Source organism: Mustela nivalis (assembly GCF_964662115.1).
Source record: "Mustela nivalis genome assembly, chromosome: 11".
NCBI classification, from domain to species: Eukaryota; Metazoa; Chordata; class Mammalia; order Carnivora; family Mustelidae; genus Mustela; species Mustela nivalis.
In genome coordinates this window covers 76,886,786-76,912,655 of record NC_139030.1, presented here as the reverse complement: position 1 = coordinate 76,912,655, position 25,870 = coordinate 76,886,786, and the positions used below count along the sequence as shown (strand labels likewise).

The following is a 25,870-nucleotide window of genomic DNA, read 5'->3' as shown; positions in this document are numbered from 1 at the left end:
GAGAGGCTGGCACTGCACGTACAGAGACATTGAAGGCATAGTTCATGTGTTCCGGGAATTGACAAGCTAGTTAGAGAAATAGATCTGTGTCACTGTCATCATCACTATCACCTTTACTGAATACCTCTATTGAACACTCAATAGGTGCTATTAGAAGGGCTTTGAAAAATGCAATTATCCTCTCTGCAGTTGTTATCCCAGTACTGTATTTGGGCGAACTGAGGCAAGGAGAGGCTGAGTCAATTGACCAAGGTCTGCTGGCTAATAATCGAAGAATTGAAATCTGAGCCCAGGAAATCTGATTCTAGGACCTATTGAAAGAAACGACACTGAAAGTAAACCACAGCGCTCGAATACATGGGGAGACCACACAGGAGCTGCCTGCACCAGGCCCATGTTAAAGGGACAGTACCTGCTCCATCAGAGAGAAGCCCCAGCTCCCTGCCCTGACTGTTTCAAACACTCCGATTGCTCTGGGTCTCTTCTTAGGTCAGTCCTGAGTGGCATCTTTTGTCCTTTTAGGATCTCAAGGTCTCAAGACCTTTGTCCCCATTTGACACCCAAAATTCAGAGATGGGGAGACAGTCCAACTGTGTGATGTCCACCTAAATGACAGGTGTCCTAGCGGAAACCCTTGGGTATGAGGTCCCCTTTCTTCTCTCCTTCCCCTTCCCTGTTTTCCCTGTTTCTCCTCATGCCCTTCAGACTCCTTACATGGGTGGTCAATTACATCCACAGGCCACACCACACCAAAGCATGTGCGCCCCAGTTCCAACCTTTACCAGTCTAAGGGTCTTCCTCTGTAGACGTACAACTAACCTGGCTTTATTTTCCCATTGGACCTATAATTCTTCTTTGCCTCCCCCTTCCCATCTGTCTTCCTCCTCTCTAGGTTGTTTTATAGTTTATGTACTTTTGTGGATAGGCTCAAATCCAGTCCAAGAGAGAGGTTGGGACAAATAAGCAAAACACAGAAGAGCTCATGGAAGGATCAGTTCAGCCTTCTGTAAGGAAGGGAAGAGCAATGTTTCAACCCCTTGATTTCCTATTGAAATAAGAATATATTACTCGTAAAGTAAGAGTAATTGTCCTAAACTAAACTCCTAAAGTTTTGCCTTGATTATATAATCCCTGAGACCATAGAATTTGACAAAAACATTTCCTCAGTATTTGGAGAAGGGGAAAAAAAAACCTATTTCTTCATGTTATTGTCAAAGATTTTATTCCGAGTTCCTGATCTAACGAATGCATTTCTTACTTTATTGAATGGACATGGACACAAACTGAAATAAAACCACAAAGGTGGGAAGGCCCTATCATTCATTTTAATTAAATCTTATTTCATTAAACATTGGCTGCTTTCATCATTTTAATCCTGAACAAAAGGCAGGTTATATCTAATAAATGCGTTCCCCAAGATAATTAGAAAAAAATCATTTTAATAATTTCCAGGAAAAGCTCATCAAAATATCTAACTCACAGTGCCAAAAGAATTACTTTAGTTCATAGGCATGACAAATCTTGCTTGCTTTCAGACTATTTTTATAAATCTATAATATTCACATGAAATGATCTCTTCCATGGACTACTTTAATCCTCCAGGTCCGAGTAAGAAAGAAAAGTCTGCACACAGATTTTGACTATAGGAACATGAACACTGCTCATGTCTCCCTTTCAAAATTTCTTGGTCCATGTATTATATTTTAACCTTTTTTGATGCTGATAGTTTCTTTTCCATTGCACGTATGACTCTTAGAATAGGATACTGGATTTAGGGTCTTCAGAAAAAAAAAGAAAATACATACTTAATTTCCCTGAGCCTCAGTATGTCTGTCGTTGGATGGGGTGATGAAATCTCATGTCAGAAGACTGTGGGGTGTGGAAGTCCTTGGGTTAAACATAGATCCATGTAAGTGTTGCACAAAAACATTAAGTTCTTGGGCATCTGGGTGGCTCAGTCAGTTAAGTGTTTGCCTTCAGCTCAGGTCATGACCCTAGGCTTCAGGGATCGAGCCGTGCATTGGGCTCCCTGCTCAGCGGGGAGTCTGCTTCTCCCTATACCCTTCCCTCCTGCTTGTGATCTCTCTCTCTCTCTCTCTCTCTCTCTCTAATAAATAAATAAAAGAAATAAAATCTTTAAAAAAAAAGAAAAGCTTCAAGCTGTCTTCCTCTTTCATGCTCATAGTCTCTGACAAAGGCCAATATACCTTACCATGTGGCTGCCATCCATAGCAGTCCTCAGTATGGGAATCAACCTCAAATAATGTTTCCTAATTATAATTTTTAGATAGTCATGTTGGAAAGGGGAAAAAAAAACCCATTAGCTGGCCCAAATTCCTCTCTTTTCTGAGTAACGCATAAATGGGCTTTTGCTATGGACTAGGGCTCCAAGTCATTTATGTCATCAGATGAGTGTTTCTAGACTTTCTCAAGCTCCCCCAGAATAAAAGTAGTTTAGAGTGTTTGGCATTACATCTGTCTCAGACGACTGGCTCAAATGACGCCAGCCTCCCCTATATCTAAAACTGGGGAAAAATGAAAGCCAAACACAGGGCTCAGATTTGCTAACAAATCTCACCTCCCCGAACCCAGCTCCTTATTCTCATATCCAACACCTAGAATTATCTACTGTTCTCTCTCCTACTAAAACCAACCCCTTACAAAAGTAAGCTACTCCAGTTTTAATGACAGAGAAAAACCTTAGTGTGATACCATTTTAGGGACATTTGCATTTAAATAGGAAATCGGGCCTTTATTACACAGGAATTAAGCTCAAATAACAGGTTTCCAGGCATCCCTCCAGCCTGGTGTGTCAAGAAAATTGGGGATGAAAGGACCTCCCTAGACATCCTTGAATCTTACACCAGCGCAGCAACCCGCCCCTCCTCGCCCCTAGCCCACTCAGGGGCAACTACACTGAACCAATGTCAAGTTACTTTTATTTTTTTAAAAGCATTTTAGAAAAAAAAAATCAAGAATCTTCTGTTCAGAAGTAAAGCCCTTCATAATAAAAATTTCAAAATAAATGTATCTCTTTCACTATCGCTGGCAGATAACCATGGCTTTTTGTATTTTTTAGAAGATTCTTTAAACAAGACTCTCTTTGGGGAACAATTACATATTCATGAGTATTTTGGGCTAAAAGTGATATTTATCAACAGTTTTATTTTTTTAACTGCAAAATTAAAAATTCACGTAACTAAGCCGCACTTCAAAACGACAGGTAAGAAATAAGGCAGTCAACCCATCATCTACTTATTTGTGGCCAACAGCACTCTTGTCATAGCACAGGTCTTAAAAACAAAACAAATCCTGCCCCCAAATGCTAGTGTACAGAGCACATGCTAGTAACTTGGATTCAGAAATTTTAGCATCAACTTTCTCCTAACAATTATCCTTTAAAATTGGGACTCTGAGAAGGAAATTAAACATGAGTCTGGCCCCAAACGATTTCCACTACAGTCAGTCAAAGTCAGTTGTGCAAGCCAGAAGTGTTCCTGGGTAGTTCAAAAGAGGACGAGTGGAGGCAGGAACTTCCAAGGATGAGTGGATCGGAGCACCAAGCGCAACAAGGGTCACAGGAAGGAGGCCGGTGATGGAGGTAACAAGCACCATTTTTTTGGTTGGGTGCCATCTTTCATCTGTAAAGGACTTTACAAAACACTTTCACATAAATGATCTCATGTCAGAGTCCACTGGGATGTGTCCCAGATAAGCCCTGGTCTTGCAGGTGCCTCGACTCTATGACATGGACCCTGTCACCATTCCCATCGTTGGGATAAGGCCCATCTCCTTAACGGCCTCTCGGCTCCCTATAAAAACCCCAAGCTTTCACAGATGCTGATTGTACATCACTGTGATTATAAAGCTCTGGGGAATTAAGCAACTCAGTATCAGTAAGTGCCAGAGTCAGACCTTGACCTCTGATCTGCTGACATGTCCACTGGCTGCCACAGGGCCATGAAGCCTCATACTTCATCAGCATGGTCTATACCAATGTGGAAGTCCACACTGACCTTGTCTGTGCCAAGTTCAGGGAGAGCTCTCCTCAAACACATGAGTATCTGCTGTCGCCTTGAACTCTGTCTCTAGCTAGATGACAAAAATGATGCCATCATATGATCCCTACTGATCAAAATGAAGCTAAATGTTAGTGCCTTTGGAAGTCCTATAAAATGTTGAAACTTCAGCCCTTACTGAAATCATTTAAGTTAATTCCTGAGAGTCTTTATATCTGCATCCAGTAATTTGGGTGAAAAAAATGTCCGCATCACAGGGCTAAGGTCAGTGGAAGATCCTTTCTAATAGGATACAGCAAAGCAACTGATGGTCTACCCTGTGAATTTCAACGAAGCTGCCTTTAATGGGGTATATTTGATTAAATGGTAAAATGAATTGTTCTTTTGGTAAAAATGGAAGTATAATATTATAACTCATCTAAATACGGAAGCCCATACTTCTTCCACTTGTATTTATTTTAGCAACCTGAAAGAGCCCTGTAGGCAAAACTCCTTTAAATCTGGCAGCTGTTTCTGATTTTACATATCACAACATAGTACTTTTTTTTAATCCCCCAAATCTTGCACGTGTAAAGAAATCCTCCAAAATAGAGCAGCAAGCTTGGGTTGAAAAATCAATGAAGGGGCGCCTGGGTAGCTCAGTGGGTTAAAGCCTCTGCCTTCGGCTTAGGTCATGATCTCGTCATGGGATGGAGGCCCGCATTGGGCTCTCTGCTCAGCGGGGAGCCTGCTTCCTCCTCTCTCTCTCTGCCTACTTGTGATCTCTGTCTGTCAAATAAATAAATAAAATCTTTAAAAAAAAAAAAAGAAAGAAAGAAAGAAAAATCAATGAAAATAATTCAAGCTTGGTGAGCAATGATTGGATTCCAGGATGAGTTCCCACAGTCTGTGACCTTGGCTGGTGGGACAGCATTGCCTGTCAGTTAATCCAAGTTCAAGTCAACTACTACCTTTGCCACTCACCTTGCTGAAGGCTCTCTTTCCGTCCCAGACCCCTACAAACTTCCTTCGCAGGTGGCTGCCTCATCACTTCGACTGGTGTTTTCATGACACAGAGCTCATTCTTTCCATATTACAGTTTCCACTAACTTTAATGTCCCTTGTAGCAATTTGCTCGATTTATATGACTTTGTTCAATTCTCTGTCACTGACACCATTTGAGGGTGATTACCTATGATGCTTTTCTCACCAGCTCTTACATATATACCAAATTAAACCAAAACCAGATAATGACAAATAAAAAGGACATAGGCAAAATGTGATGAAAACATGTAAAAGAAATTAAAAATTTAAGAAAAAAAAAGACTAGTAGGAAAGAAAACCCAAAATCATTCTAGTGGAGTTAGGAAAAAAAGCAGTTATTGAATTATAATGAAGAGAGAAAAAGCAAAAATTTTTATGTTTTTCTATAGCTATAGAGCTCAACACTCATGGGTCATTATATATGGAATGTATAAACGGTACTCTGTCAGCTGCTACCAGCATTTGCTGTGTTCATGTGCTTCTTTTTCCCAATGTTTCCTGCCAAAATGTCGTGACTGCAAAAACAAGATGTATAAACGGCAGTTCTGGTGTCCTACATAATTAATGACCTTTCTATTCCGGAAAAATCTGGAACGTTCTACATTTGCCAGGGCCTCTGCACACTCCTGGAAGCCTGTCACACCAGCATGCTCTGTGCCCTTCCGTCCACACTTAAGCCCTAAATGAGATCTCCCTGCATATATCATAGAATCACCTCTAAGTTTAAAACACGGCTTGAACTTTCTGCCCAGAATCACGTGGAAACCAAGTATAGTCATATAGAGTTGGAATCCTTGCCTTCACTGCGATAGCCCCTGGGGGCCTGTGGTAACCTCCTTCCACATATCCGTTTCTGAGCACCTGCCCAGTGCCAGGGAGAGCTTTCTCCTCCCCCTCTGAAGCCAGCTCTTCTGCTCCTGATTGACTTGGAAATACTCTGTTTAACTTCAGAGTTATTAAACTAGAAATTCTCCTCCACTGTAAACTTGGGAAAGAGTAATGTTGGTGGCTCAGTCAAATGCTGATCTTAGTCTCCAATGTTCGTTATGTGAAAGTTGAGTATAGAATGAGTTCACTGATGCTGATGAGTAACAGACATGCGAGTTTGGGCCAGTTTTCTTGGGGTTACTCTTAGACAAAGAAAAGGCAGTCTGCAGGAAGAAACCCACATGATGGCTCAATACGGTCTGACAGTGTTGGGGTGACACCTGTCCTGTCCCTTGGTCATGGAGGTGGTAGCTTTCTGGCCAACTGCCAGTCAAGGCAGTATCAGGGGACCATCTCTTCAGGTAAAGACCAACCTCTTTACTCTACATTCCCTAGAAATAGACCAGGCTGGCAAAGACCACCCTCGGACTGACCAGGTATCCCAGGCCCGATTCTGTCCCGGACAGAATTCCCATATGACCCAGAGACTCCATTCCTTAGGTATACACTCAGAAGAACTGAAAAAAGAGACTCAAATACTCATGATTGTGTGTTCTTGGCTGCAATAGCACAACAGCCAAAAATGGAGAACAAACTGAATGTCCCTCAACAGTAAACAGGTCAACAAACTGGGGCATGGCCATATGATGGAATATTATCCAACCATGAAAGGAAGGAATTATGGACCCTGGGAACGACACAGCTGACCTGGAAGATGCTGTGTGGAGAGAAAGAAGCCTACCCCCAAAGGTCACAGACTGTAGGACTGCATTTGTATGAAATATCAAGAGGAGGTAAATCTCTAGAGATAGAATGCAGACCGGTTGTCACCAGGGGCTGGGGGCAGGAGCAGGGAGTGACGGCCGCACCAGGACAATCTCCTTCAGGAGGAATGAAATGTCCTGAAACTAGATAAATGTGTGCCAACTGAGAAAAGAGGCAGAGCTAAAATAAAACAAAAGCATTTATTGAGGGGGGGCGTCTCAGAATTGCAGTTTGGGCAGTACAGGTTTTTGGTAGCGATCCAAACTGTACAGCCCTCTCCCCACTCCATGGGAATAAAAATCAAGGGTTTGTTGTTGTTGTTTAAATATTTTATTTATTTATTTATTTGACAGAGACAGACGAATCACAAGTAGGCAGAGAAGCAGCAGAGAGAGAGGGGGAAGCAGGCTCCCTGCTGAGCAGAGAGCCTGATGCGGGGCTCGATCCCAGGATCCTGAGATCATGACCTGAGCCGAAGGCAGAGGCTTTAACCCACTAAGCCACCCAGGCACCCCAAAAGTCAAGGGTTTTTAAAGACAAAAGGGAATGCCCATCTGTGTTGTTTATAAAAAAATTTTGATTGATGTTGGCAGAAAACTCATCTAAACAGAGTGTAAGTGGTCTCTAAGGCAACCACTGAGCAAAATCTCTTACTGTGGGAGGGTGCAAGTGTTCGGACTGGGTCCCTGGAAGTTTCACAGTGTGGCCCAGCTTGAAAGCTCCTGCCTCCACTGGTGAGAAAGCGTGACCCACCTCCTTAATGGTCTCCTGGCTCCATCTTAAAGCCCCTGGACATCGGCGACCACATCATTCCACCTTTCGCAAGTGCCAATTCCACAGGACTGTAAGTGGACTAAACACCCCTGAATTGTTGACCTTGCAATGGTTACTTCTGTATCTTGTGAATTTCATCTCAATTTTTTAAAAAATTGCTTTAAAAGTCCCATCACCCCCTGTGCCTGACATCACTTGCCTCAGAAAAGGAAGATTTCCTCCCCTGCTCTGAAGCCCTCTTGGATCTCTCCTGATTCTGACTCCTCCAGGATCTTCGTACATTAATTACGCCCCACCTACCGCCCTGCCTCATCTGCCAGCTTCCTAGCACTGGCCTTGTTAACGCATCAGCGTGATACATCCTAAGCTCTAGAAGTTTGCAAAAACTCCTCCCTTTGATTTGTTTCCCCACTTGGAGCACCGACCCGCTCTCTCCCTCCCTTCCGTGCCAAGTTTGCCAAAAAGGTAAGGCATACTGCTTATCCAAGCTCTTCTTTGCTGCCTGTAACAGCCCCCGCCCCCTACCCTACCCCGCACACACACACCACCACTATCCTCCCTACAACAAGATCCTAGAGTAAAATCTTGCCTCTTCTCCCAGGAAAGCCGTCTGATTTTCTGAAAAGCCATGATTTCTGCTCCATGTTCTTGTAATTGTTTATTACCTAAAGAGCTTGCAATGATGTTTCACAGAAAGGTTGGTTTTAAGCACTTCAGATTTCTATGATTGTCACTGGCCTGCTTTCATTTTATCTTTTTAAAAGGATTTTAGGAAATGCTCTGTTTGTTTTTAATCTAGCTCTTTGCAGAGCCTGGCAAGGAAGGAAGAATGGACAAAGAGGCAAGGAAAGGGAGTCTGCCTTGGAGACCCCTGCGGGCAGTGGGCAGTTGATCTGAAGGTTGGCGTGAGTGTGGGTAGAAATGATCTGAGAACCTGGGGGTCACTGAGGGTCAAGAGGCAGACAAAAACTAGGACTCGTCAAATTGGACTTCGGCATAGTGACCTAGAGCTGTTACAAAGAAGCTATTCAGAGAATAACCCCAAAGAAAAGACAAAAGTTGCAAAGTGGTTTTCAAGGTCAGGAACAGAAAAGCTGACCTTTCAAAACTAACCTGGAGGGGGTCAGAAAAATAGGTTAAAGGTACAGAAAGTAAAGAGAGTCCAGAGAGAAAGGTCCAAGGCCAAGTCTGGACCAGGACGAGGCTTCCCCGTGCTCTGGGAGGAGGGGTCTGAGACCCTTTCAGGGTGTCCACGAAGCCAAAACTATCTTTCAATAATATTAAAATGTGATGTGTCTTTTATACTCTGTTGGAATTCGTACTCAAGATGCAAGACAAAGGTGAGAAAAACTGTTCTTGCCTTCACACAAATCAAAGCACAGACTTCGAGGCAGCAATCAAAGCCTCTTCACTGTCATCAAGCATTTGCAGGGGGTGGGGGGGAATGCCCATTTCACTTAGAATGTCCTTGATGAAGATGTGAAAAATTAAAATTTTATGAAATCTCAAAACCCTTGAGCACACATCTTTTTGACGTTCTCTGTGACAAAGCAGAGCTATGCATAAAGCACTTCCAATGCACCCCCAAGGTCAGGGGCTGACCTCAAGGTAACACAGGGCACAGTTGTTTGAGTCGTGCACTAGCTCACTTTTCATGGAACACCTTTTTTCCTTAAAACAATGACTGACAAACTACAGTTGTTCAGACTTGGCTATTCAGCAGGTATTTTCTCTCAAATGAATGAAGTCACCCTATCATGTCAAGTAAAACAACCAATAGTTTTTGTTATCAGGGATAAAATTTGAACTTCTCAGGAAAAATTCAAATTTTGGAAAACTTCTAACTTCTATTATGTACTTGACCTATTTACAAGACTTCAAGACTTTCCTGGCGAGACTAGTGGTGAAATTAACCACCAATGTGATTTTTTTTTGTTAACGTATAATGAAATGTGTCAGCTTTGGGGAGCTCTGTATTACTCCAGTATTTTCCAAATGGCCAACGTGGGAAGTTATAAAAACCATTCATGGGTAGAAGATCCAAAATGTAAGACATATCAAGGGAAATCTAACAGAACAAGAGTTCATTGATAGGGTGTCAGATTCTTGCATTCAATTAACCTTTAAAAATTTGCCATTTATCAAATGTAAAAGTATTTACAAGAAAAATATCCAAAATTATCTGAAATGGCTATTAAAGCACTCCTCTGTTTTCCAACTAAGTATCTGTTGAGGCTAAATTTTCTTCATACACTTCAACCAAAACAACACATTGCAACAGATTGCATGTAAAAGCAAGTGTGAAAATCCAGCCATCTTCCTTTAAGCCAGATATTAAGGAGATTTGTTAAAATGAAAACAGTGCTTCTCTTCCCACTAAATTCTTTCTGCTTTGAAAAATGTAGTTACAGAAAAAAAAAAAGAAAAGAAAAATGTAGTTACTTTTTGGAGTGCCTGGGTGGCTCAGTCAGTTAACCCTCTGCTTTCAGCTCAGGTCACATTGCTGGGGTCCTGGGATCTAGCTCTGTGTGGGGCTCCCTGCTCAGCGGGGAGTCTGCTTCTCCCTCTCCTTCTGCCCCTCCCTCCCCCCACTTGTGCTCACTCTCTTGCTCCCTCCCTCTTTCCCACAAATACAAAAAAAAAATCTTCAAAAAAAAGAAAAATACAGTAACTTTTTATTTTAAAAGTGTTAATTTATGTTACCATGCAATGATTGATTTACTAATATTAAGTTCCTCAGTTTAAATTTAATGTGATAAATACCAATAGGATATAACCCAATAAACAAAAGCTCTTTAGGGTCTTCAGCATTCTCTATGACTATAAGGGAGCCCCGAGACCAAAAAGTCAAAAACCACTGGGTGAGGTAAAGCCACGCTGTTCTGTAAATAAAGCCACAAACACGCCATCCAGGGGACAAATCCTCCAGTGAGTCTGTAACTCTTTGGCAGGCAGAAAATGGGGCCAACTGCTGAAGAGAAAGCACCAGGAAAGCCAGCAGGGAGCTATTTTTGGACAGAAGGAACCAGGAGATCTCCACTAATACCATGAACACCACCCTCCCAGCTCTTGCCTGCCACGAAGACATTAGTCACACACCCAGGGTCCACTGGCATGTCAGTTTGGTTTGGTGACATTGTACTGTCCTGCCCCCTAACATTGGGCCTTCATTCCGAATCCATCTAATACTCCCACAACTCAGACGGGTAAGCCGCCAACCCAGAACTGATTCTTAAAACCTAAGAGGAAGTCACAGAAGGAACGGGGCAAACCTCAGCATCAAACCAAAGCCCTAATCTCCTCAGACTTCAGGGCAGAAGATGAGTCCATTTATACCAACTCTGTCTTTGGAGCAGCCATGCAGAACGGAAAACCATGGGCAGAAAACAATCAAAGGGAGAGGAAAGCATGCCCACCAAATTCCAGAGTGAGGATTTTCTTCTTGAGGGCATAAAAATCTAGCCAGAACCTTCTTTTTATTATTGTACAAGCAGAAGTTTATCATTCCTATGGATCTAAGATACCGCGTGATGCCTATAGTTAATACAGTATCGTGTATTCAAAAGCGACTAAGAATGTAGATCTTAAAAATTCTCACCACCAGAAAAAAAAAATTGTAACTAAGTGACGTGATGAATGGTAACTAAACTTAGGAGGGTGATCATCTCACAACATACACCTGTATCAAACCTTTACCTTGCACTCTTAAAACTAATGCAATGTTATATGTCAAGTGTATCTCAATAAAAGCAGGGGGGGGGGTAAACTAAAACAAAGAACAGGGACGCCTGGGTGGCTCTGTTGATAGGTATCTGCCTTGCGCTCAGGTCATGCTCCCGGAGTCCAGGGATTGAGTCCTGCATCGGGCTCCCTGCTCAGTGGGGAACCTGCTTCTCCCTCTGCCTGCCACTCCCCCTGCTTGTGCTCTCTCTTTCTCTCTGACAAATCAATAAATAAAATCTTTACCAAAAATAAAATAAAATAAAGCAAACAACAGTGGCCAGGCTATGTGTAAAGGGTCGCAGGGCACACCTATAGGAATTTTTTTTATTATTGTGTTATGTTAGTCACCACAAAAGGGATTTTCTCTTTCCTTGCCTTCCTTGGCTCCCTTGTACTCTGATTTTCTCAAAGTCTTCTCTACAAGAAGAGAGTCCCAGAGAGCTTAGTTCCCCCCCACCACCACCGCATGTAATGTATACCCCAAACCCCAAGTGGAAATTGTCGAATCTTCTAGGTCTCTCTGACTGCTGTTGGGGTCTGGCCTCCACGGCATGGCGCAGTATCACCAGTGTCTCATCTCAGGGCCACCCCCAGACCCACAGGGTCCAGATCCACATTTTAACAAGATCCTCCCAGAATTTATGAGTATGTTATGCCTGAAGAAGGGCTGCCCCCAAAAGTCATAAGGTCAAATCATTTGAAAAGTTTTTGACCTGACAGTGCCTGGTTTTCCTTACAGTGAACAGTGAACACTTACGCAAAGATACTACACAAGCAGTAAGGCTCACTGTCACCGTGAATGTTCTACTAGAAGCAGTGCTGCCCCACGGAAGGAGCCCCCCAACAGAGGGGCAGAAATCTCCCTCCATTCTTGTCTTGCCTTTACCACAATCGAGTTCTTGGGCTGTGGACAAATAGCTTAAAGCTCTCTTAGACCTCTATTTCCTGGTGTTTAAAACAAAATAGGTGGGGAGTCCTTTCAAATTACCTTTCAGGGATTGGAGGCACCTGGGTGGCTCACTGGGTTAAACCTCTGCCTTCAGCTCAGGTCAATATCTCAGGGTCCTGGGATCGAGTCCCCACATCGGCCTCTCTGCTCAGCGGGGAGCCTGCTTCCCCCTACCTCTCTGCCTCCCTCTCTGCCTACTTGTGATCTTTGTCTATCAAATAAATAGATAAAATCTTTTAAAAAAATAAAATTACCTTTCAGAGATGCCTAGGTGGCTCAGTCGGTTAAGCGTCTGCCTTTGGCTCAGGTCATGACCCCAGGGTCCTTGCTCAGTGGGGAGTCTGCCCCTCCCTCTCCCTCTGTTCCTCCTCTCCTGCTCTTGTGTTTTCGCTCTCTTTCAAATAAATAAATAAAATCTTAAAAAAAAAAGTCACCTCTACTCTCAATTCTTTGACCATGGAAATGTCACAAGGGATATAATCCTCACCCCAATATATTTGGGATGCCAACAACAAGGCTTCTGTAACCGTCCACTAGCAGGAGGAAATACAGTTCAACCTTCTGGAAAATGCTGACACCAAACAGAACCATGGTAAGACATCTTTCCTTTGGGACATAAATTTACAATTATTTCTCTAAATAATTTAAAATAGATTCAAATATGCTGTCCTGTTTTTGTGTAGGCAATGATATGATCATCCTGTTTTACAACATGAGAGGCAGCAATGGCTTTTTAAATTTTTAAATTTTTATTTTTTTAAAGATTTTATTCATTCATTTGAGAGAGAGAGCACAAGCATGGGAAGAGCAGAGAGAGGGAGAAGCAGACTCCCCAGCTGAGCAGGAAGCAGGGAGCCCCACTCAGGCCTGGATTCCACAGCCCTGAAATTATGACCTGAGCCGAAGTCAGATGCTTAACTGACTGAGCCACCCAGCTGCCCCAGCAATGGCTTTTTAATTACATTAGTGCCAAGAATTATAATTCAGACACGAGTCAGTGAAATTCTAGACAGGCTTATCCTTGATCACTGAAAACACAACTGGGATGCACTCACATTATGATCTCTGTGTTTAATATATTTCTAATAATTATGATTCTATTTTTATTATCCATAAAAGTACTTTCATCTCAGAGATCCACAAGGCAGTTTCTGCAAGGAAAATCTGCAGGACAGATCGCCCATCCCTTATTAGCAAATAAATGTATCTCAGGCCCGTTCATTTGGGCATTAAGTCCTAAGCATCTATTCTCCAGCTCAAAAATGTTTAATGAGCACTGTTTTGAAGCTATTTATTCAGTCAAGAAAAAGCCCTCCCTCCCTTAGAACAATTTCTTAGAACAAAGTGTCTCTTTTCTCCGTAAAGCCACTAACCACTGCTTCGTCCAGTAGGTTCCATCCACTGTTTCACTCTGACCCTCCCCTGCTGTGGTTTGTTCCCTACTTACGGGGGAGCGCCCCCCACAGTGCTGGCAGCCTGTGGGGACCTGACCCTGCCACGCACTGAACAGAACTAGCAGCAAGCAGCTCCACAGCTTGCTTGCCAGCGGCTGTTTTGATGCCGAGAAGCATACAGCAAATGCCCTTCCTCTGATTCTTTGATGGGCTTCCTTGTCTACCCAATGTCCCTCCCCATTTCTTTCTCAAAAACCTGCCAGGTCACAGGCTTTTTGCAAAGCCTCATTAGGGCCTTTACACTTACACTGACGGTGGTGGGAAAACGAGCTCTCAGAGACGTGATGAGCCAAAGAATATGACATCTTCTTCTACCCCCTGGCACAGTGCTCTTCCTAACCCGAAGAACAGTTTGCTGACAGTTTCCAACCCACAGGAGGATGGCATCAAAGGGGCCACTGGTTCAAATTATTCTAACCGATTTCTTTTTGAAATGAGAAGAAAAGGCTTGGCAACATGGCTTGAAATGTTCCCGTGGGGTTACTACAACGTTCTGGGTCACACCATCTGTGGGAAGGCTTTAGATCAGAGACTAGTTTCCAACTCATTAGTTTATGAAACCAAATTCACCATGTCCTTCCCATGCTCCCGTAACCAAATATATAATTCAAATTATAATATCTAACTCGAAACTCAGAGATTTGATTTTCTGCCCTATTCTTGTTCTTTTATTTATTTTGTTCATTCGACTCATAGGCAGTTTTGGAGCACCCCCCCCCCCACACCACCACCATGCCGAAAGCCCCCTGCTGAGCTGTTACAATGATACAGATGGAACGAACAGGCTCTAAAAGCACGGAGCTCACCATCTGAGACTCCACTGGGAAGCTCTCTATGATCCCATCTCTGAGTCAGGTATTTCTCTGAGCCTCCAAAAGGCATCTGCAGATCCCTCCCATGGCACACATCACCCCACGCTTGAATCCACGATTCATCCAGCACCCTGCGTCTTAGCTGACCAAGTGTGTCCTCGCCAGTGCCTGGCGTGGGACCAGGCACAGGACGGGTAATAACTCTGCAGGCCAGTGCATGCAAATAGTAACACACATAAAGAAATATAAGCAGAAATCAAAGGTCAGGCGTCTCATTAGAAAACTAAAATGTTGCCAGGCTTGAGAGAGGGAGCTTGTAGCAGGAGGTATGGACAGCTTTCCGAAGGAAGAAGGTTTGGGGCTGAACCTGGAATAAAGTTAGGAAGGTGGGCGGGCAGGAGGCACAGGGCTGGAGTAGGGTGGTGTAGCAGCTAAGCATTCCAGATGGTGGGAACAGCATGAGCAAAACCACAGGGAGTTGAGGGAGGAAGCAGGGGGACACTTGGCTAGTGAGGGGAGCCACGGTTCAAGCTGGAAAGGATGTTCACGCACACAGATCAGGGCAGACTCATCCCTTTGCCCTGCGAATGAGATTGGAAACAAGCAAACTTCAGAAATGGGAACTTGCTGGGAGCCCTAATAAAGAGGCACATCTTTGGAAATAGGAAAAAAAAAATAAGGAGGGTGTTGATATAAGGCAGACTGGCTCCTGGAAGGGTAGTGTCCCCTACCCAGGCCACAGGAGCTCTAGAACAAGAACAGAGGGTGTTATCAAACCAGGGACAAAGCGACCAGTTAAGGTCAGTGACTTATTCCCAATAAACCAACCCTAACCAGAAGAACTCGGCTGTGAAAATACTAGGACTTACTAGAGCTTGAGCCTTCGATTCCCAGGAGTAGGGAGGGAGGTAACAGAAGGTTGGGAACTTTCAGGAACCTGACATGTTCCTACTTCTCCCGTGGACAGGCCCACATCTAGAGACAGAATTAAGATTAAGACACAGGCTCCAAAGGGGCTTGGGAATGGCTCTCAGACACAAAGCCAGCTTACCTCTCTCTCAAAACAAAGTCTGAGTAGGTAGCACCTGTATCCAACTCAAACAGCCTCAGGATAATAGATTCCGAAGACAAGAGCTAGAGAGAATCCTGAGGAACCTTCTAAGGATGGAGGCCCGATCCTTATCAATACAGACCTGGGCTAACACACAGGAGAACGCTGAGGTAGGTATGGAAACATTATATCACCTATCAGCATTTCTCTTTATTAATTCCACATGACCTTAAAATTATGAACAATGAAATCCTTGAATAAAAAGATGTTGTATATTGCTTTAGAGAAGCAGCAAAAGCAGGGAGATGGTAAGCTCTGGTCCTGAGACTCCACTTACAGAATGATAGTCTACAATCTACTTCCGCCAAATCACCTGGCTGCCAATGAAGGATGTCATAATCCGAGTGAGGGTCTTGGAATATGACCCTTTTTGTCAGGGCCTCAAGCAAATCTTAGGCAAACTAAAATTTTAAAACTATTCCTTTAACTTTGTGGGCAAGGAACACAAATCGGCAGAAAGGAGGCAACAGTGAATCTAAGAAAAAATAGAATCTCATTGATGATAAATTTAATGTGTCAATTCGGCTGAATCATGGTGCCTAGCTATTTGGTCAAACAATATTCTGGATGCTTCTGTGAGGGTGTTTTTGGATGAGATTTACATTTAAATCCATGGACTTTGAGGAAAGAAGCTTACTCCTGTAGCGAGGGTGCGCCTCACCCAAACAGTTGAAGGCTTAAATAGCATGAGAGGCTGACCTCCCCTGAGCAAGAGAGAACTCTGCAGCAGATGGCCTGCAGACGTCATTCCCCAACATCTGCAGCAGACCCTTTTGCACGAGAGCTGAAGCTCTTTCCTGAGTCTCCTGCTCACTGGCCTCCCATTCAGATGTTGACGACACCAAGACTCCACAATGATGGAGTTATAGTAAGTCAATCCCTTAAACTAAATCTTAATTCAAAAATATATAGGATAGGATAGGTTGTGCTTTGGTTCTGTTTCTCTGGAGAATCCTAATACATAACTCCTGTTCTTGAAAGACAGGGTCCATGAATCCTAAGTGGATCTTAAGAAGGCTTAAGGTCCACACCAGCAAAGCGCCCTGAAACTTACCATTAGGATAATGAGGGAGTCATCAAATAGACAGCAGCCAAATTTGGTGACAAAATTCAAAGAGAAGTAGTGACTACAGTCAACTTTTTATTTTTTATTTTATTTATTTAATTTTTAAAATATTTTGGGGGGGGCAAGGAGAAGAAAAGATCAGAATCAACCCTCATTAATAAAAGCAGTTTTCAAAAAACAGAGCTCCTTCCCGTGTTACCGTAAATATACAAAAAGACTTTCCCAGGGGTGCCTGGATGGCTCAGTCAGTTTAGCATCCCACTCTTGATTTCAGCTCAGGTCAAGATCTCAGGGTAATGGATCGAGCCCACATCAGACTCCATGCTCAGTGGGGAATCTGCTTCACTCTCTCTCTCTGTCTCTTTCTCCACCTCCTTCTTCCTCTCCCCCTGTTTCCACATGTGCGTGCTCTCTCTATTTTTCTCTGAAATAAATAAAGAAATCTTAAAAAAAAAAAAAAAAAGGAGAGAGAGAGAGACTTTCTGAGGACAGCGTGCTCTCTAAGAGCACCAAGGTAGAGCTTTATGGCAAACCACCTGTCAGCTTGGAATTGTAAAATCACCTCTAGCCAAAGTCCATCTGCAAGGAAATACCTCCATGACCCAATGAGAGTAGTATGGGAATCACGGACTTGCTCTTATTTTGACGGATGATCTAATAAAAAGATATAAAAGTAATTAGAAACAATCGCATTAAACCACCAAGTAGAGCTCTTTTTGTTTTGAACTACAACCTGGCTTCTTGCCTTGGCGGAAAGACTGCACTATGTCACTTCTAAGTTGAGGAAACAGTACAAAGAAGGAAACCTGAGAGCGACAGTCTTTTATGGCCACTGAACTGTTTACAAGTCACCGGACAGCCACTGACAACCATCACAAAAAGCGCTGGGACATCCCTTAGACTCGAAAAAGATAAGCCCAATTTCCCTTCCTAATCTTGCCACAGGTAGTACAACTCCTGCCATGTTTTTGTGAATGGGAGGACTGGTTTCCAGATGGTTCTCTCCAAGATAACAATGTGGCGAGTCTGTACTGGGACATGGTAATTGCAGCCTAACCATTCGCTTAGCATCACTGGGGGTAATTATTGTGGCTTGGGTAAGACTACTGGCCACAATTTCCTGCAGTTCACTGAAGGTAAATGCAGGCTTTGAGAGAAGCAACAACAACAGAGGCTTCACACCTGGTGTGGGATGGGGGGGCAGAGGAGGGAGGCGGGGCACTCAGAGCTCTTCAAAAGAGCCAGCACCCATAATGAAGCTGTACCTCCTTTTAAGTGACCTGCTAAAATTAGCATGGATTCTTCAGGAAGGCTCTTGAGACCTTTCTGCACAAAAAACAAAGCACTTTGGCAAGATTTGCGAAGTTACCTGCCAGGCACTAAATGCTTCAGCTGCCTTTTCAGTGAATTAATTCTACACCAGCAGGCAAAGCCTCTAGGGGAGAGGGGTCACACAGATGACACCCATGCGGAGGAAGAGGGTAAACCAGCAACATGCATGTTCTAAGAAAACATAGTGGGGCGCCTAGGTCGCTCTGTCGGTTGAGTGTCTGACTCTCGGTTTCGGCTCAGGTCATGATCTCAGTGTTGTGAGATCGAGCCCCACATTGGGCTTTGCGCTGAGCCTAGAGCCTGCTTAAGATTTTCTCTTTTCCTCTCCCTCTGCCACTGCCCGCCATACATGCATGCATTGTTTCCCCCTCTCTCTCCGTCTCCAAAAACAAAAACAAAAACAAACAAAACAAGTCATGGTGACTTCTGTATGGGTAAGAAGTCTCCCCAGATGATTCATCCACCGTAAGAGAAAGCTCACAAGGAAACAACCACTGGGTCAGTCCCAGATTCCGAGAACAGCCCTCCCTTCCCCATCTCAGCCATTTCTTGTCCACCACTCTTATCTTTCTCAGGGCTAGTGAGGCCCGAGGACTATTCACTCGGAATAATAAGGATGAATCTGGGGAACACCGATGTGTCTCCTCTTCACACTTGGAAGGTTTGATGCTCTTCCAGCGGGGGCCGTTAGCGTTCCTGAGGCTTATCCGCTTCCTCTCGTCTGGAAGGTCCTCATCAGATGAGCTCCCCCACTGCTTCCTCATCTTCTCTCAGCTTCTATAACCTCCTCTGCCTCGACTGTCACAGCAGAACACTTAAGATCCTTTACTTCTTTTTTTCCACCCATGAACTGATAAATGAAGCTTCCCCTCAGGAAAGAGAGAAAACGGCCCAAGTTGTTGGGCAAGATGGAAGACAACGGGATTCAGGGCGCAGGCTTGCTCTATACAAGAAATCCCCGGCTCTGTCTCCTGGCTCCATGTCAGGCCCCATCCCCTGCCCGGGGGGTTTCATTCTGGCTTTGGTTTACATTCGTGTTCCTTTTCAAAGATTTAGCAGAAATTATTGTTCTGTAACTCCCTTAGGGCTTTCTGCCCCCTGCAGAGAATATCTCACTGGAAAATGGTATATTTATGCCTCCACAAATAGTACACCTAACACATCAAGACCATGGGTCTTCCAAAATGACCTAAGCAACACTTGAAAGTATCTCCCAACACCTCTCTGTCCGTCACCCCCCGCCTCCCCTCACTGCACCAAGTTCATACCACTATTACCAAATGCGTCGACATTACCCTAAGGAAGTTTCTCCAAAGAAAGTTCACCGGCACCACCCGTAAAACTGATCTAAAACTGGGGCACCTGGGTGGTTCAGTCAGTTGAGAATATGCCTTTGGCTCAGGTCATGATCTTGGGGTCCTGGGATCGAGCCCCATGTCAGGCGCTCTGCTGAGCAGGGAGTCTGCTTGTCCCTCTCCCTCTGCCTCTCCCCCTGTGTCTCCTCTGGCTCCTGTTCACTCTCTCTCTCTCAAATTAAAAAATATATATTTTTTAAAATATCGGCCTAAAACAAACCACGCTCTTTTGGGACCTGGGGGACCCACTTCACTTTGCATGAACTCCAGTGGACAAATGTGTGGAACAGGGAGAGGTTCATGGAGGCAAGTGGCAAGAGGAATAGATGTGCCCTAATGGAACAGGCTCCCTCCTAAGGGGTGAGTCTCCCTTTCCTGGGATGCTGGGCAGAACCCAAGTACACCTGCAGAAGCTGTTTTAACAGAGCCCTGTACGGGGGACGTGGGTCTCAATGACCACAGTCCCATGCTGATCTGCCTCTCAGACCCCTGTCACTCAGCAGAGAACAAGGAGGAGGAACTTGTCCTTCCCTGCCCCTGCCCCATGGCCTGTATGACCTGAGCCATAAAGAAGAAGGGGCACAGGACTCTGGCCCACCATAGCATTGAGGACGCTGGCCCGCAGAGGTCAAAAATAACATGAGCCTTCCTGACCCTGCCTCTTCTCTGTTCCTTCTTATTCTTTTCTCTTGCTTCTGTAACTCTGTTATCAGTGCTAGAGAAATGCTAAGTCTGAGGAGTGGGTGACGTAACAACCAGAAAGTAAATGCCTCTGCTATTGTTCTGGATTCTTCCACCAGACAGCAGGACTGTTCTTCTCAAAACATCTCTACTTCACCCAAAGCAAAATCCAGCACTGCCCCCGACATGTTATCATGACTTTATACGCTACACAGAGACCGGATATCCATAGGCTGCTCACTAATGTAAAACTGAAACCAGAAATTTGTAGGGATTTTTCAGCAAATTCACTAGTTCCCTCCCCTTTCATTCTTGATAGATAGATATAGATAGGTATCAATATACAGGTATAGACACATATTTACGTAAATATAACTTTTAAAAGCTAGCAGGTGTCCCCTTACCTCGGATGGCTTCGTGGTACATTTTCCTTTTCCAGAACACTCCAGGTCATTTGCATGGCTCTCCCCTGATACACAGGTGCTGGCCTTCACCACCAGAGTTAAGCGCAAAGCCACAATAGATTTAGTCACAGAATCATTCACAAAACCTAAGGACGGGGGGGACAAAAGAAAATGTAAAGTAAAACTTTACCAACATTCGTTCCACAAGACGATGAGTTTATTTTCCGCAGCATTCAAGTCAGACGAACAAAACAAAATGTAATGCTAGGCCAAGAAATAAAGTGTGTGACTAGTGGTCATTCAGACCTCTGGCCTTTCAAGAAAGATCAAGCAACATGAGAAATACCTAAGGCCCAAGGAGAGACCAGGCGCTCGGTCATGGCATTAGATGCTGCTGTTCTGCTCCTGCCCATCTCTTCCAGGGGCCATTTTGTCTCTTAATTCCAACCCCCCATTAGCATCTTAGAATTTACTAGTTTTGAGCCCATCTTCTCCCAGAGGCCACCTGCCCACACCTCCTGACTCTTCCTCATCCTGGCTACTTTGGATGGTGACAAGCACTAAATATCTCCCAAGACCACCCCCCCGTGCCAGCCTGCCCGAGTGGCTCTCAGTGTCCTGACAGGTGGATAAGCAGGACAGGAACACATTCAATGATGGGCTTATGGATACCTAGCATCATTTGTCATCAGCCTGACTACACGGTATCAATTAAGTTATGTGATTTAACCATCTAATAAAAGAGGGCCAATCACAGTTGAAGATTGATCGAACCATCCCTGATGTGTCATATTAATCCCCAAATGATCTTGCAACTGGTGCAGCTACTTGTACATAGGAGGTAACAATAAATGTAGAAAAAAACATAGCCTCCAACGGGAATGAAGAAATAATACTGCAAGTATCTTGCATCAATAATATGATGCTTTCCCTAGGAGAGTGTCTCCTTTTTTCTAACAAGAATATTCATTTATTTATGTCTAAGTTTTCATTTCTAAATGAACAACCTACCATTAACATTTCCATTATCCAGGAGACAGACTCCTGCTTTGCCCATAAAAGGTGCTTAAGACAAGGTGGTGACAGTGATTCTACACATCCATGACTCTCTGAGCCCCAATTTTCTCTTGCGTTGGGGAAAGAAAATAACCGCAAAATAGGGTGACCATAGAATTTATCCTCCAAACTAGGACTCTTTTCCAATCAAAATGGGAGAGCTTTCAGGATTGCAAGTGGACACAGGCATAAAGTGAGACTGTTTCAAATAATGGGACAAAATGGTCACCCTCCTCCTCTGGCCCGAGGAGCACCCAGGGATCAGGAATCTGCAACATGTCAAGTACTCCATTAACATTGGGGTTGTTTTTAACAGGCAGATGACAGATTCAAAACAGCAATGTAAGATTTAATTCAACCCACAAGTTTTAAGGTTATGATGGATATTAAAGCAAGTCACAGCAAAGGAGAGACACCTCTCAGCTTCTGTTTGTAACCAGGAGACAAACGTCTCTTGGTGCCTCGGTAAAGACAGGTTCCACAGGTCTCACAAACAGTGGTATTTCACACCCATAGGGAACTAGTGGTTTTCTTCCTAAGATGTCCTACTGAAAACTTGATCATTCGCTGGCTTTGGGACAGAAGGAAAGCATGGTTCCGGCAAAGGCACTTCCCTCTACAGAGGGAAGTACTTCCTCTGTCATGGCTCCGCACTCTGTGGGCACCTTAAGCCATCTCCCAGCTGCCTTTGCTCATGTCTGGCTCACCCCAGCTCTGTAAACAGTTGCCTGGAATACCCCTTCCTCTCCCAACACTATAGCTCTGATCTCACCTTATTCCTGAGTTTGTCCTCAACAGTCCACCCCCTCCAAGCTCTGCCGTGTCCACCTGTGCCCGAGTACACACTCCCGTGTACAGGTCCCTGGTTTTTCTCTGTCTCAGATGCTTTCTTATCTACCCACCTTTACTGAAGCTTCTTAATGGCAAGGGACAAAGTCTTAGAGAAATGGTTGGTAGGAAGGCAAGAGACGGGTATGTATATGACCTGGGAAAACTTTCTAAAATGTCCTGCCATCCAACATGTCAACTTTTAAAAAAAAAGAGCAATCACTCAAACGCATAAATTCCTGTTTACTAATAATAGTTTTTTTTATCAACTTATGAGTAAAGTTATACTTTAAAGTATAAAGTTATACTTATGAGTAAATTATAGGAAAATGGAGCCTAGTACAATGGTGGGACGCTACCAGAGGTCTTATCCTAAAAGACCTTTTCACACATAAAATAATGGAGGAAAAATATCAGAATTTATAGAAGTGTCTTCTGTGATTTTGCTTTGTTCTCTGGTTTCATATTAAATTGTTGTTAAAAACTATATCACGTGCCTACTTACTAAACATTTAAATCACAAAATGCTATGTAAGAGCACCTGGGTGGCTCAGTCGGTTAAGCGTCTGCCTGTGGCTCAGGTCATGACCCCAGGGTCCTGGGATGGGGGCCCATGTCAGGCTCTCTGCTAAGTGGGGAGTCTGCTTCTCCCTCTCCCTCTGCTCCTCCCCTTGCTATTGCTCCCTTGCTCACTTTCTCTCTCTCTCTCTCTCTCTCTCTCTGTCAAATAAATAGACAAAATCTTTTTTTTTAAATTGCTATATAGGGGCACCTGGGTGGCCCAGTGGGTTAAAGCCTCTGCCTTCGGTTCAGGTCGTGATCCCAGGATCGAGCCCCAAATCAGGCTCTCTGCTCAGCAGGGAGCCTGCTTCCCTTCCTCTCTCTCTGCCTACTTGTGATCTCTCTCTGTCAAATAAATAAATAAAATCTTTTTTTTAAAATGCTCTATGATTCTGTAGAAGAGGCCTCCCTCTGAAGGTTATTTTAAAAATTCTACTCAACTATTGAATTTACTTAGCCAGTAGTAATCCAAATGAATGCGTAGTTAAAAATATACATGGTATGGTTTGCTAGATTGTTTGCTTCCATTTCCTCAAGAACATTTACTGAGCTCACGTCCACAAACCAGGCACTCACTTAGATCTCCAGGTTACAAAGATGGCGCAGTCTTTGTTTCTACCACACCAAACTTTGAGTCGAGAGCAGTGATCCTTAACCAGTTTTAAAACCAGAAGCTTCATAATTTTGCAGGGGCTTTTTCCAAGTACATACTGCCAGGCTGCAACACAAGTGCCGTAGAATCCATGATCCAGGATGGTCCTCTGGCAGGCACGTTTTTTAAAGGATTCCCTGAGTAATTCAAACATCACTTCCAGTTAAGAACCACTGGCCTGGTAGAAAAACCAATCTAAGGAACATAAATAATATTATATCATGTGGAATTAGAGGCACGCATTTGAGCCTCTGAAAGCACCTTTTACACATCTATTTTTGAAAGTCTAGGTGCTTCTGTGTTATTTAGACAATCTTTATACTCTCTGGCTCATCCTAAGTCTCCAAAATTCTTGGAGACAATTCTGATAAAGGTTTCTATATTAGCTTTGTTTGCTCCGTAAGGCTGTGAGCATTTTGGCCCTCAAATGCTTCAGGAAACCATTAAAGAAATCACTCTTTGCAACAGTGTGTCGCATACTACTATGTAATTCCTAATTATGTCACTGAATCCCCCAACGTAAGTCAAAAGGATATGCATGTTATTTTCAGCAGTACACTGCTCATGAGATGAGCATGTTGTCTGGCAGCTCCTTCCAGGTAAGACTGTAATTTCAGTAAGTTGCTGGCACCTCCCTTTGATCCCGTCTCAGGGAAAATGCTTGGAGCTGCTCATAATGAAAAGTAATACTGTCCAATTTAAGCTTCATCAAACTGCAGCTGGGTTAGAGCAAAGCAGCCCTCAGGAAATCCCACATGCCAAGAGCAAGAACTGCACCCTTTTTTACAAAGAGGCAGCAGGAAGAATCTGAAATGAAATAGAACTTATTTTTTAAGTTCTTTGGGGGCTTTATAAGTGATCATTTGAAAGTTGTTGAAAAGCCAGTGTGGTTTCTTTGACACAACACTCAAACCGATGGGCACTTCTAGCACACTTGAAAGAAATGCGGAGCAAATGGTCACTATTTTTTCTCTTCCTTAATAACATGAAGCCAATATACCTAATATAATTCTTGATACAGACCAAGATGGAAAAGCTTGTCCTCATATTCGGAATTCTAAGATCCATAGGCCAACTAATCAACTGGAGACAAAACCGATGAAAGTCTGAATGAGGAGGACACTCCTGTTCTGTTGCTAGAGCTTTCTCAGAATGGGCTCTTGGCAACACCAGCATCTTCTATGGTCCTTCCAAAAAAAAAACTACAGATCTGCTCCTACACAGCAGGCCATGGTGGCACTCGAGCGAAAGCCTGGTTTACATTAACAATAAGCAAGGGAAAGAGCTAGCTGAGATTTAGAAAGAAGGATGAGATTTCAGAAAGAAAGTAAGGAGGGGGGAAGGAGGAAGGAAGACTGAAGAGGAATAACAAAGCATAAGACAGAAAGTGTGTGAGACCCCAGGAAAGGAGACCCTCACACAGGAACACAAAGAAAGCAGAAATGGAGAAGGAAGACAAAGGCTCTCCAACCAAAGCTTCAGGGGCTCTCCCACTTAAGTCACATTTTCTCACCCTCTCCCTCTCCTGAGAAAATATATTCTTCATCCCAACCACAACAAATATAAGACTGGAGTTCTTTGAAAATGTTCATGAATAAACATATATTTAAATCATCATTGTGTACAGTCCAAGTCTATGATTCTGACTATGAGGCAAAAATATTGAGTCACTTTATGTGGACAGATCGTGTGCTTCAGTGAGTAAATGCGCGCGGTGGGGTGGGTAGGATAGACAGCAGCATGGGGCTGGAGGGAAGCTGAGCCCTTCAGTTCCACATCCAGCAGATGCTTATTTAGCTCTAAGTAAGAGGCTGCTTTTAGGGTGAGTTCCAAAGGCTGAGGAAGAGCCAGCCAAGAGAGCTGAGGATGTCATATGTCACATGAAGGAGGTCATGTGTCACATGGAGGAGGAGGTCACCAAGTCACATGGATGAGGGGGACATGTGTCCCATGGATGAGGAGGTGATATGTCACATGAAGGAGGAGGTCAGTGTGTCACATGGATGAGATCAGTATGTCACATGGAGGAGAAGGTCATGTGTCACATGGAGGAAGAGGTCAATGTGTCACACAGATGAGGACATCAGGGCATCAATAGCCAGCACCTTGATGAGGACAGAGAGGCAGAAAGGGCCAGATGAGAGGATCTGAATACTTAAATGGCCTCATCTGAATACAGACGGTGTTGCACTACTGGGACAGGGAAGGGCACCTCGTGATCAGAGAGAGAGAGAACAGAGCCCAGAATCCAGATTGACAGGCCAGCATTCACGATATAAACTTAGCTATGTACTGACATCAGACCACAACAGAATTGTGCTAGGATAATAAACTAAAACAAATAGCTACATGATTTTTCCATGGTGGGGTTGATAAGA

The 25,870-nt window shown here is 43.8% G+C and overlaps 1 protein-coding gene across 1 annotated transcript in view; it reads right to left on the bottom strand.

Moving 5' to 3' along the window:
• The window catches only part of DNER (delta/notch like EGF repeat containing), a 311,380-nt gene that overhangs the window by 119,113 nt on the left and 166,397 nt on the right, over positions 1 to 25,870 (bottom strand). Inside the window, exon 5 of the mRNA XM_082690792.1 lies at positions 20,396 to 20,541. Coding sequence (XP_082546918.1) covers positions 20,396 to 20,541 — 146 coding nt within the window. The remainder of the gene's footprint in view (positions 1 to 20,395; positions 20,542 to 25,870) is intronic.